Source organism: Zeus faber, assembly GCF_960531495.2.
Source record: "Zeus faber genome assembly, chromosome: 21".
Lineage (NCBI taxonomy): Eukaryota > Metazoa > Chordata > Actinopteri > Zeiformes > Zeidae > Zeus > Zeus faber.
The window spans coordinates 9,735,693-9,749,293 of record NC_137208.1 but is presented as its reverse complement, the minus strand read 5'-3'; the positions used below and the strand labels follow the sequence as shown (position 1 = coordinate 9,749,293).

General features: G+C 44.0%; 1 protein-coding gene across 5 annotated transcripts in view; it reads right to left on the bottom strand.

The window, feature by feature from the left end:
- Positions 1-13,601, bottom strand: part of foxp2 (forkhead box P2) — a gene marked incomplete at its 5' end in the record, with an annotated part of 81,062 nt that overhangs the window by 11,729 nt on the left and 55,732 nt on the right. For 4 of the 5 annotated variants that reach the window (XM_080021986.1, XM_080021989.1, XM_080021985.1 and 1 more), the window contains 5 exons: positions 1-76; positions 387-463; positions 2,229-2,439; positions 6,876-6,959; positions 10,232-10,319. The exon at positions 1-76 is cut by the window's left edge and continues 26 nt beyond it. In XM_080021986.1, coding sequence (XP_079878112.1) covers positions 1-76; positions 387-463; positions 2,229-2,439; positions 6,876-6,959; positions 10,232-10,319 — 536 coding nt within the window. Of the gene's footprint in view, positions 77-386; positions 491-2,228; positions 2,440-6,875; positions 6,960-10,231; positions 10,320-13,601 lie in introns of all 5 variants that reach the window. The other variant, XM_080021987.1, reaches the window with a different exon arrangement.

The window sequence follows — 13,601 nt, the reverse complement described above, 5'->3', positions numbered from 1 at the left end:
AGTAGGCGAACGTGCGCGTGAACCAGCTGTAGATTTCATTAAGCGTTAACTGCATGTCGCTGGAGTCCATGATCGCCTGGAATGAGATGACATCAAATAATGGTTTACTAACGAGGCTGCGTGACTGACACACACACACACACACACACACGCGCGCCCACACACACACACACACACGCGCCCACACACACACACACACACACACACACACACACACACACACACACACACACACACACACACACACACACACACACACACACACACACACACACACACACACACACACACTAATTGAGAAAAGGGGTGGGGGGGGGGGGTTGCCATGATTCATGCAGCAATTAATTTTAATCTAATCAGGCAAAGTTAATTTATTTCCCTCTCACCTGTCTTATGAGGGTTGCATAAGTAAATGGTGGCCTGACATCGGCGTTCTTATAAAACTCGTAGTTTGGGGCAATCTCTGGAAAAATAAATACTGTGTCACCACCTGAAATCATAGGTACATTTTATTCCATTAGGCATCACGTTCTCTCAGGGTTTTTCTTGAAATTAAAACATCGGTCGGGGGGGGGGGGGGTTAGAGGGGAGGGCACATCAAAATCAGCATTTTCCATGTCTAACAAAATGCATTTTTAATTAATCCCTCCTGTGAGAAATCTTAAACAGCAATACGTCCACAAAACGAGATGGGTCGCAGATAGCTAAAGAGTTGAGGTTGAATAATTGATGCGTCTTCACACTAAACACAGCCAGAGTAAATATAAACATCAAAGACGGCGACGCTTAAAATGCAAAGCTTTGCACGCGGCACATTTTATCGTGATAAATATTGTATTTTTTTTTTTTTTTTTTTTTTTTCCTCTCTCCCTCCCCTTCAATTATTTGAACTTAATTAACATTCATGTAATATTTACGCAGAGAGGAAGTTCTTGTCTATTTACATAAAGAGTGATTAAGCACTGGCGTGCTTTTACCAACCACCAGACATTTCACAAACAACAAGGCCGGGCGTGTGTTGCTGTGTTTTCGTGTGTTTCGCACGCCCTCGTGTATATTTATGTTTCCGTTTATGTCTTATGTCTACAGCGTGTGTGTGTGTGTTTATGTGTATGAGAGTGTGTGTGTGTGTGTGCGCGCGCGCGTGTGTGTGTGTGTGTGTGTGTGCATGAGACAACAAAACATGTGTTTGTAATAGTCATTAGAAGCTTACTCTTGGATGACATCCAACACGGAGGACTATTTATGATGTCAGTTAGGCTTAGCAAATACTTAACATCCATTTCATAATCAGTGTATCGTGTAGTCTCCGCTAAACAAAAATGTAATTCCAGACCAGAGGCTAAATGAATGGCGGAATAAACGGATGAATGAATAAATAATAATAATAGCAATAATAAAATAAAATATTCCGTCTCTATTCCTGTCAAAGTAGGAAAAAAGAAAAAAGACCAAAAACATATCAGATTAACTCTAATTTAAATTGAAATGGTTCTGAAAATGAATTCATTTATGTTTGTTTGTGTGTGCAATATTTTTTATTTTGGAAAATTGAATAAATTAAATGTGCATGAATGTGTTTCATGGATTGCATATTAACGTGTGTGTTTATATGCATGTATGTTTATATGGCTCTATGTTCATATTTATATGTGTGTTATATTTACTTTATGTGTTTATATACATACACACATATATATATACGTGTATGTTTATATGCATGTATGTCTTTATGCTTATATGAATATGTGAGTTCATATGTATATATGTGTTAATGTATATGTGTCCATACCAATATAAGTTTATATACATGTGTATTTATATCTACATGTGTCCATAACAATGTAAGTTTATATAAATGTGTTTATATGTCAATATGTGTCCATACCAATGTAAATTTATGTACATGTGTGTTTATATGTACATATGTGTCCATATCATTGTAAGTTTATATACATGTGTGTTTATATGGAAATATGTGTCCATATCAATATAAGTTTATATACATGTGTGTTTATATGTCAATATCAATGTAAGTTTATATACATGTGTGTTTATATGTCAGTATGTGTCCATATCAATATAAGTTTATGTGCATGTGTGTTTATATGTATACAGTGTATATGTGTGTTTATATGTAAATATGTGTGTCCAATTCTATGTACGTTTATATACATGTGTGTTTATATGTACATGCACGCGTGCCAGGACTTTGTCGTTCTCCCAACCTGAAGAAAGCGGCAGGGAGTACTTGTCGGCGTGACGACGGCGCATGGCGCCCATGCTGGGCACGTTGGCCCCGCCCAGCACCGACGGCACCTGGGGCACGGGGGCCATGGGAGTGATGGGCGCCGTGGGCGTGGTCGGGGTCTGAGGCAGGTTTGGGGGCGACGCCGACGGCAGGTTCTTGGACATGGTGACGCTGGAGACCAAGTTGAGCTGAAGGAAGGGAGGGAGGGAGAGGGGGAGAGAGAGGGGGAGATACGGGAGTAGAGGGAGACGTCACGGGAGGCGGAGGGAGACAAGCGATGGCCGGTTGAGAAAGTGAAAGCGGAGAGAGAGAGAGAGAGAGAAAAAAGAGATGGGGGAGAGAGAGAGAGAGACGAGAAGGGTGGGGGGAGGAAGGGGAGAGGTGGAGAGGCATTAGTTTGTGTTGTGGTTCCTCTGACACAGCCGAGTGTCTGCTCTCCTCCTGTCTGACACAGCTGTGTTTCCACTAACAAGGCTCGTGGAGAGGAGCCAGCCCATCGCCGCTAATTACAACCGCCAAATTGTATCATAAGAATTCTAATTAGAGCACGCTGTTCCCAGATTATCCCGCCATCTTGCCCGCCCCGCCCGCCCCCAACCGCCCTTCCCCGACGTGATCCCGGCCCGATCTCCCTTTATCACCCACTCTCGCTCTCTCTCTCCGGAGCGACCCACTGGGCTGACTCCGCACCGTGAGAATTTCCGACCGGGAGCGACTGTGACGTCATCGGGACAGTGAGGAAGTCCGAAATAATTGTGGTTATTTATTATTATTATTGATTATTATGATGCGGCTTATTTGGGAGCAATTTGGTACTGATACGGTTTGCGACGGTTTGTTTAGTTATCGACACTTATTTTATTATAATATTCATTCTATTGAGAAAGATAATCCCCAAGGGAGGAAAGTATTGTGTTTGGTTCATAAAAAAATAAAAAGTAAATAAAAAACGCTCCACCGGTCGTTTTCATTTCATGACCCCAATGCATTGAGTGCAAAAAGTACAGTCACGAATGGATCAATTAAATGAGCATGCAGCAAAGCCCGTATTATTGTGGGAATTGCAAAGGAACCGAATCGTGAACTGGATTCGTTTCGTTTTTTTTTTGTTTTTTTTTGTGCGCGTGAACAAGCTCACCCAGCGCAACATGGAGCGCAAGAACTGGGAGGAAAACAGGTTCCTGGTTATAAATAGACACAGAGACGCATCGCCAGGATCTTCTCTCATCAGACTGTCCTAATGACCCATCCCAGTGACACACTTACACACACACGTGACGCACGCACGCCCACACACACACACACACACTCACGCACACACACACAGAGTTTTATTTTCCGCCTACTTCTCAATAGTTACTTGATGGAGATATGAAACCAGAAATAGATTGATTGAGCAGCAAAATAATTAAAATATATATATATATTCCTCACCCGCTAATCTGACCGCTTCTCTGCCACTTTTGAATTCGCTGTCCAAATCTCATGCGAGAGGCTTCAACAGAGTGGAAAATTCCTAACTGGCCTTTTAGTCTCTGTTAATTTAGGTGGAATGGTAATGACATCATTACATATTCAAGCCAAATTGCCTTAATTGTGAGTTGGCGAAAGAAACGCGGCGGCGGCGGACGCCGCCGCGCTCCTTTCGCTTGCTTGAAATGAAGCCGACGTGAAAGGCGGGAGGCGGAGAGAGAGAGCGAGCGAGGGAGGGAGATACGGAGCGAGGGGACGCGAAAGGGAGAGGTATGAGCGGTCATTTGTGGCATGTGTTGATAAAAAAAACGGCGGAATGTCAAGTTTGAGATACGCGGCCAGGGTTCTTCGACGGCTAATTACTGTCCCACTTAGCTGTAATGAGCGGCTGCGGGGACGGGATAGCACAGGATGGCACAGGATAGCACGCTGAGGGAGTGTGTGTGTGCGTGTGTGTGTGTGTGTATGTGTGTGTGTGTAAATGTGCATGAGTTTGGTCCGGGGGTTATTTAACACGTGATTGGGTCAACTCACTATCGATCTGTAATATTCATCCAAAATATTATCCTCCATATTATCATATCATCATGTCGGCCCATGAAAATAACTTTTTAAATGTGATTTATCTGCCAATGAGCAAAAATGCTGCCCTTGTATGAAGTATATATTCTGTGAGGTTTACTGTAAATTTCACTTTGATAGTGACAATTTAGGGTTTTATGTTTTATGTTATCTATTGCTTCTGATGTGAGCTGCTGGGAAAACACGGTGTTGTGGCGGACAAAGGGGCGTGCGGGAAAGGGAACCGCACTGTCGTCCGCGGCCGCCTCGAGTCGGGAGACTTATTAATGTTTGTCTGTCTGGCAGAGGGGGTCAGCGCACGGGCTCGTCAGCCGCCCAGCAGCGGGACGCCGTTCCTCCTGCGCCAGAGGTGATTATTATTGCATTATTGTAGTATTCGTCGTTATCGTTTGTTATTGATACTTGTCGCCAGCGTACCTTATTGATCGGGGTGATAATGAAAACTCTCTCCGTGCTGGCGCACCACGGCCAGAGAGACTCCGTCTCCCTCCCTAAACCCCTTACATGTGAGACTCCCACAAGTATCTATCCATCCATCTATCTATCTGTCTGTCTATCCATCCATCTATCTGTCTGTCTATCCATCCATCTATGTTTATACAGTATCTATCTATCTATCCATCTATCCATCTATCTATCTATCTATCTATCTATCCATCTATCCATCTATCTATCTATCTATCCATCTATCTATCCATCTATCTATCTATCTATCTATCTGTCCGTCTATCTATCCATCAGTCCATCTATCTATCTATCATCCATCCATCTATATGTCTGTCTATATATATGTCAATCTGTCTATCTATCCATCTATCAATATATATATATGTCTATCTGTCAATCTAGCTATCTGTCTGTCTGTCTGTCTATCCATTTATCTGTCTGTCTGTCTATCTATCTATCTATCGGTGTGGTGCATACAGTATCTATAAAGGTGAACGATGAGTTTGATCGTGCAACAAATGGAACTGACTGCAGCTGAAGTGGAGAGAAAGCTCAACATTTCAATATTTCACGCTCAACCATCCATAAAATGGCCGAAAGGTCACAACTGATGAAATGGGAGCTCCACTGAGTCAATGGGATCATGTGGATGTTTTTGGTTGAAAGAACCGAAACGCACGGGTCAAACAGGCCTTTCCCTTCATTCACGTGGACACCACACGTTTGTTTGGCAGCGTCCGTACGCCCTCACGCTCGCCTCCAGCAACAAAACACCTGACTGTAAAAATCCCTGGAAAAAAAAAAAAAAATTTAAACACAAATAAAAAAAAGAAAATGGGGAGCCTTGAAACTGAGCACTTAACTGTTCGTTTAAGGATTCCGTCTGAATTGCCCCCACCATCAAATGCAATTAGCTGCTCTTTCATGTGCGCTTTATGTAATGCAATACTTCATTAGCATCATTCATTCATATTCAGGCTCGGATTATGGGCTGCAAATTCTTTATTGGACAAGATGGAACCAAGCTGCCAGAGTTTTGAAGATTAAAAAAAATGAGTGAGAGGGAGGGAGAGAGAGAGAGGGAGAGAGAGAGAGAGAGGGAGAGAGTTGAATAATAAATTGGCAAAAAGGGAGTTTGATTCCTGATGGAATTAGGGGATAATTATGCTATCTTTTGATTATCTACGTTCTGTGACGGGAGGTGATGAGGAAAATTATTCTATTGAAATTAGGCACTTGCTAAGCAGCAGAAACACGCTAACAATGTTTTGCTCGGCGGAAATATTTCAAAATCCCTCAAATTAGAAGTGAAGAACGTGCGCTGCGGCCCCCGTGGCAAATTCCAATGCCGCTTCATTTAAATACATTTGTAATCAAATAATAACCAATATAAATTAGGGAGAATAAAAAAAATAAATAAAAATAAATAAATTTTTTTGGGGGGGGGGGGGGGGAGGGGTCTTGATCATTTCTTTCCAACGTTTGCTGAACTAACTTCTCACGATGCAAACACGTCTTTTACTTCTTCTCCATCGCTTTGCAGCTGTTTTCAACTACTGCGTCTCCCTCTTAAACACACACACACACACACACACACACACACACACACACACACACACACACACACACACACACACACACACACACACACACACACACACACACACACACACACACACACACACACACACACACCTCTCCCTCTCTCTCTCTCTTTCTCTCTAAGTGCTGTTTTGGCTGGCGAGCTGAGCGGCTTTCAACAGGTTGTTTTGACTATTACATCCATCAAGGAGAAATGACCCGCTTGGCGTCTGGACGCAGACATCTCTAATACGCTTCCAAGCGTTATTGTCCTTTGACACTGGCGCTACCTGATGGGCGGCAGATGTAGCCCGGTATTTCAAAATCCCATTCCCCCTTTTCTATTTGCCATCACTTCACACACACACACACACACACACACACACACACACACACACACACACACACACACACACACACACACACACACACACACTTTTTTTTTTTTTTTAACAGTTAAACTGTTCATTTTGCGCCGGGCGGAGCCTCATTCACTCCAGAGCCTGTTTACGGACAGCGGAGCGGAGCAATATGCACTCACTGGTTTGGGAGATGACTTGGGTTCCGAGGGCCGCATGTGCAAGTGGGCCATCATCGCCTGAAGACGCTCACGTTCTTTAGAAAGCTGTTAACAAAGAAGAGGGATGGAGAGAGAGAGAGAGAGAGAGGGAGAGAGGAGAGGGAAGATAGCCCAAATAATGAGAGAGAAGAGTGAGAGTCGAGGAGAGAGAGGAGAGGAGACAGTTATAAAAATGAAGGTCCCCCCCATCCCACCCCACCCCACCCCCAACATTGTTTCTGCTGTGGATACTGTGTGCCAGTAATATCGGGATGCAAGACTGTAGTTAAATACCGCCTTCAAGGCAGGAAAATAATACAGCTTTCCGAACTTCATAGACCGTTACGATGTCATCATATCCACATTACCAATCATCGTTTCTCGGACATTCCTTGTGTGTCAACATCTGACGAAGGCGGCGATAGTCGTCCCAAAAACATTTGAATATATTTGAATCTCCACTTTTTGATATTGCGATACCGGTAGTGAACAGCGTCCGCCGCCACCAGAGAAGGCCTCGGGTTTTACCCTCTTGACGTGTCCCGCGTCCCCACGAAACATGGAAAACGTCTAAAGATCCACGCGCCCGTTCGACCCCCACCCGCGCCCCCGTCGAAGAACATGGAGGCACGTGTGGGGTTTTTTATGGGTTTAAAAACAGCCCGATGGCGGGGCGGTCGGGGTGGGGGTGGTGATTTATTTTATTTTTTTTTCCGTTTCCTCTCCGTCAGGCCAGCTGGTCCCCTTCCAGTCGAGGCCTCGAAACTGATCAGAACTCAGGCCGAGCGTTCTCTTCTGCTTGTTTTCCGCTCCAATAATCAGTTTGCTATTTATTTCTAAAGCTTTCGCAGCGAAATACAATAAAAAAAAAAAAAAAAAAAAAAGACAAGAAAAATGAATAATTCCTGTTTTGCCCCTTTTTTTTTCCCCCGGTATGAGATGGACTGTGTTGTTTATATATTTCCTGGGAGTGCAGCTTGTGCTGTACAGTGTGACCAATTACAGCGCTGCTCTTCAGCTCTCCATCCTGTCGTCCTCACCCTCCTTCCATCCTTCTGTTTCCCTTTTTCCCTTCCCCGGGAGCCGTCAGTAGTAATGAGGAACTCTCCTGTGTATGTGTGTGTTTGCTTGCATCCTCCACTATCTGTGTGTGTCTGTGTGTGTGTGTGTGCGTGTGCGTGTGTGTGTTATTGGTGTCGGGGGCCGGGCCTCCGCACCGTCTGGTCCCTGTCACTCCCGGTGAGTTAGATTGATGATAGGCGGCGGCGGCGGGGGCCACTAACTGGACCACGGAGGGCCCCGGGAGGAGGAGGCGCGGAGGCGGGCCCCGCCCGGCGCCCCGTTCCGAGGACCCCTTCACCTCCCGGCAGCTGCGGGCTGCTCTCCGTCCCCCCTAACAGTGTCCACAGGACGCCACAGGACCGCCTAATTTATGGCCCCCCGACTAGCTTGTTACTGTCAGGGAGCCCGGCTGACCTAAATTCTGCTTATTGACAAAAAGATGAAATGCTATTTGTTTTGCCTGACCTGTCCACACCCACCCGCCCATCCGCCCACCTCCACAACCGTTACCATTTCTCAACCCCCAGCCTCTCGCTTTCCATCTGATCCGCTAACACCAGATAAAGGAAAGCGGGAGACGCGTTCTCTCACTGCTCATTTTCATTTCAATTTGTTTCTTCTTCCCCTAAATCGTCTTCTTTTACTGTCTTGGCGATTTTGAGAAAATCGAGTATCATTATACGTTTTGACGAGTACCCTGTAGAGGTAAATTGACAATATTTTGGGGTTGACTATAAGTGCTTTCATAAGATATTTACACACAAGCAATAATTAAGAACACACATAAGCCATGTGGATATTATTATTATTATTAATATTGGTTAGAACCGCTTGAACAGTCTACATTTAACTATATCGCGATATTACGATGAACAAACTCCCAGACGATATCGAGTCTCGCGTCACGATATCGAAATGATAACCATACAACTCCCCCGGCCCTCCACCGCATTCAAAATAACCAGCATTGATTTAATTTAAGCACAGAGTCTGAGCTAGACCCGGAATCATTGATAAAACCCACTTTTTTTATTATTGTTTTTTTTATACTTTACATTTTCCAACCAAAGCGGTACCACAAAGCACTTGGTCCCGGAGTTTTTTTTTGTTTTTTTTTTGACAAACTACGGCTGTGCGGAGATGACGTTTTCCAGGGAACGGATTTGACTGACGTGATCCTGGTTTAAAAAAAACCAAAAAAAAAAAACCTGCGTATATCTGTTTGTTTCTGGAGGTAAGAAGGTTGCCGAGTAATAACGTCAGTCAATCAGCGCTCTCATTATCTAGCCAGCGTGACTTGTTAATAAGGTCACGCTCCACCTACTGAAAATAGTTCCCTCCTTTTGAGCTTTCTTCAGGTGCAAAGTGCAGTTAATTAACACAACGGACCGGGAGAGATGCGCCCGCTATTAATTGGAAAGAAAAGGAAGAATGGGAGGAGGAGGAGAAGGAGGAGGGGGGGGGAGCGAGAAAAAAAAATAAAAAAATAAAATAACGGAAAGAAAATAAGGCGCACGCTTAATTCAATTAAAACAACCATAATGGCTTTTGTCGCCAGGCCCGAGGATTCCTTTGTTTGCCGCCTTTGTTGAAAGTCTGAGTCCTGCTTGTCTGAGAGTCTTGAGGGGAGCGCGCCGTGCCCTTCTCTCCGGGTTGTACGAGTGGAACAAACAATAAAATAAAAGGAGGGGGGAAAAAAAAAAAAAAAAAGTTTGAACTCGTTCAAACTTTGCGTTCGTCGCTTTTTTAAATGTGCGCTCCGAATTGGGCGGACGCTGCCAAATGGACAGAATGTGCCGGGGTTTCTGCAGGCGTCGGAGGGCTCCATTTTTTTTATTTTAATGACTCATCTTTGGAAAAATCATCTCTCTCATTCAATATATCGTTGCAGGTAAATCCTATATATTTGGAACAGAGAGGTGCATATTGGGTAGAATCAGGATGGTTACGAACTAGGCGATCGTACGAAATGTGTTTTTCGAAACTGTTTCCCTCGGGTCGGATCGGGAGGTAGGTGAACATTAAGTGACATTCCCGCAGGAAACGTCGACTCTGACGCGGAAGAATCTGAAAAAAAAATGTTCACAAAAAAATATCCGTGTGGGATTAATAAAATCAGAAAGAAAATGTTGGAAAAAAGTCTAAATTAGGACGCAGATAAAAAAATATATATACGTATATATATACATAAGGACCCGGAGACGGCCTGGACGAGGGTGGGGGGGTGTTCAAGGACCACGTGCTCTGAGAGGAACGCACGTTCTAGGGCCACCGACCTGGATTTCAAGCTGCTGCACCACTTGCATCTGGACCCGACACTGGGCCGTGCTCCGGTCGTCGAGGGCGTGTTCACTGTTGAGATGCCTGGAGAGGGAGAGGGAGGGAGAGAGAGAGAGAGAGAGAGCATGAGTTAAACAGTAAAGCAATAAAGTGTTTTGACCGTCAAGATGAGACGAGATGTCACAGCAGAGGGGTGTTTATATTTGTTTTTTAATGTAAAAAAAAACAACCCAAAAAAACGCTCAAAGGCCGATAATTAGCGGCTCCCTCCCGCTACTTTTCCGTCTTCAAGGACCGTGGTTATAGCGTTCCAGTCAAACCCCTTCATTTCGATGCATTTCGTATTTAGCTTTCAAAAAAAGCAAAATCAAGCATCTTGAACTAAAATTATGGCGTTGCCGCCGTTGTCGGGACCGGGGAGATCCTTCCGAGGTAGGTTTCTCACCGTGTTATTTGAATTTTACAAGCCCCCCCCAAAAACAGAGGAATGTAAGAAATAGAAAGATCAGGTGATATCATCGCGGAAACGGTAATGTGTCGATTTGCCAGCGGCACGCTCCTTTAAGCTTTTATACCACAAGCGACGACTCGTAAATGATCATGTTATGAGAAACCGTTTCAGCCTGATAAAAGAAAAAAAACAAAAAAAAAAAACGCAACACAACACAAAACCCTAATTAAACAGCAGGCGGTGGGGGACAAAAGGTCCTGCAGGTTCCCCGGCGACTAACGACGCCGCCACCCGGAGCGCCTTCCGTCTCCGGGAGATAAAAAAAAAAAAGACGCTTCACCTCCTTCGTTTACTGAAAACAATACATGCAATTTAACAAGGGCCACATCTGACACCAACACACACACACGAAAAAAAACCCCTGTCTGCTGGACGGAAGGTGCATTATCCGGCAGCAGACGTATTAAATGTATCTGCAGCGTTCCCCTCATTAGAGGAGGAGGCAGCCAGACAGCCATAACAGTCAATGAGGGTTTTTCTGTTGATTGCATTTTGTCTGCAGGACACAAAAGGCCCTCGCCATTAAGACAGACCTTTATTCCCCCGCCGACGCATGCATATGCATACACACAAACACGGACAGACGGACGGAAAAAAACACGGCGTATAGCGTACGGGGGGTTGAAAAGGGGTTTCTAAAGTGTTGTGATGCTGGGTAATGAGCCTCTATCTAAATGATCATTGGTGACAAACTCACAAAGCGGGCTTTGAGGAGCCGCGCCAGACCTGCCACTTTCTCTGCAGTAATTATAGGTTAGCTTGCAGACCCTTCAATGATCATTTACAGCAGCCTCCAGTGCATTAGAGGGAATGCACCGCCCACCCCCACCCCGCCTCTGCCTGGCTTTCACTTTGACACGCGCACGCACGCACGCACGCACGCACGCACGCACGCACGCACGCACGCACGCACGCACACACACACACACACACACTTTCTCTCACCCAAACACATCACAGTGTTAACATGTACACAGACACACACACACACACACACACACACACACACACACACACACACACACCCCCTTCATATTATATTTTCCACTCTTATCCTCCGAACCCCTCACTTTATTGTTTATCCGCGATAACAAAACAATACAACTCATGGAGCCGGCTCATGGAGCCGTGCCAATCAAAGCTGTACGGGACATTTGTAATCACAATAGCTCAGTACCTTTCAATTACGGCCGTGCGCATTTAAAACCATTCCATTGCCCGCCCGCCCGCCCTCCCTCCCTCTCTCTTATGCTTTTGTAACTATTTCAGGTCCAATGCTCAGAATTTTTCCATTATAAATCAAGAATGATTTAGCATTACAAGAGAGAGGGGTGGAGGATCAGGGATAGTGGGAGAGGGGGGGGGGGGGGCTGGACCGACGGGTTTCTCTAGGCCCGTGCCTAATTGCTGTTTCAGAATGCGCATGCAAAAATGGGGTGGTGGTGATGGTGAGTGTGTGTGTGTGTGTGTGTGTGTGTGTGTGTGTGTGGGTGGGGTGGGGGGGGGGGGGTATTTCATTAATCATTTAATCACGTTTCTCGCAGGATGAGGGAACTAATGTTGCAAATACCCTTTTCATTTCACTGCCCATAATGCTATCTTATGCACTTGATGTATGGCGCGTGTCATGAATTACAGCTGCTTCAAAAGCACCGAGCGGCCCACTGGCTGTCCCCGAAGATACCTCATTACAAAAAAATACAGAGCGAGGGAGCGAGAGAGACGGAACAAAAATCTTTATTAAGTTTGCCTCTCATCGACAAGCTTGTTTTGTTTTGGTTTTTTTTTCCCCCGGTCGTATTTTGAGAACGTGTGAATGTCCCAGGCAGTTATTTCCTTCCCTATAAGCCTTCCAGTGGCGGCCGGTTTGAGAGGCGATTACAGGCAGATTACTGCATGCATATATGAAATATTCAAATGGTGTCGTGCCCCGCTGTGCATTAATAATGCCGCACAAAGAGGTGGGGGTGAGGGCAGACACGCAGACAAACAGACAGACAGACAGACAGACAGACAGACAACATAATAAAACACAGGACAAGCGCTGCCAATCAGCTTTGTCAACTGGTTGACTGAGAGACGTCTCCACAAACACAGTCCCAGCACCGCGCAGCATTTACACTCATTTTGGACGAAGATCCATTTCTGCTTTGAAGAGGGGATTGGCCGTGTGATGAGGACTGTACAGGGGGAAGGATGGAGGGATAGAATGACAGAATGATGGATGCAAAAGGACTGTGAGATATATAAATGGATTGATAGACAGATAGACAGACAGATAGATAGATATAGATAGACAGATAGATGATAGATAGATAGACAGATAGATAGATAGATAGATAGATAGATAGATAGATATAGATTGATAGACAGATAGACAGATAGACAGACAGATAGACAGATAGACAGATAGATAGACAGATAGATATAGATAGATAGATATAGAAAGATAGATAGATAGGAAAAGATAGGCAAAGATAGGCAGGAGAAAGATAGTCATGTAATGAAACATACATATATATATATATATATATATATATATATATATATATATATATATATATATATATATACATATATATATATATATATATACATATATATATATATATATACATATATATATATGTATATATATATATATATATATATATATATATATATATATATACATAGAGATGCTATGGTTATATATACATATATATATATATATATATATATATATATATATATATATATATATATATATATATATATATATATAACCATAGCATCTCTATAGGGTTCCTGCAGTGGTTATGAATATGTATAAGGTGTGAGTTTTCACTAAGGGCCCGATAATAAATCCACTCAAG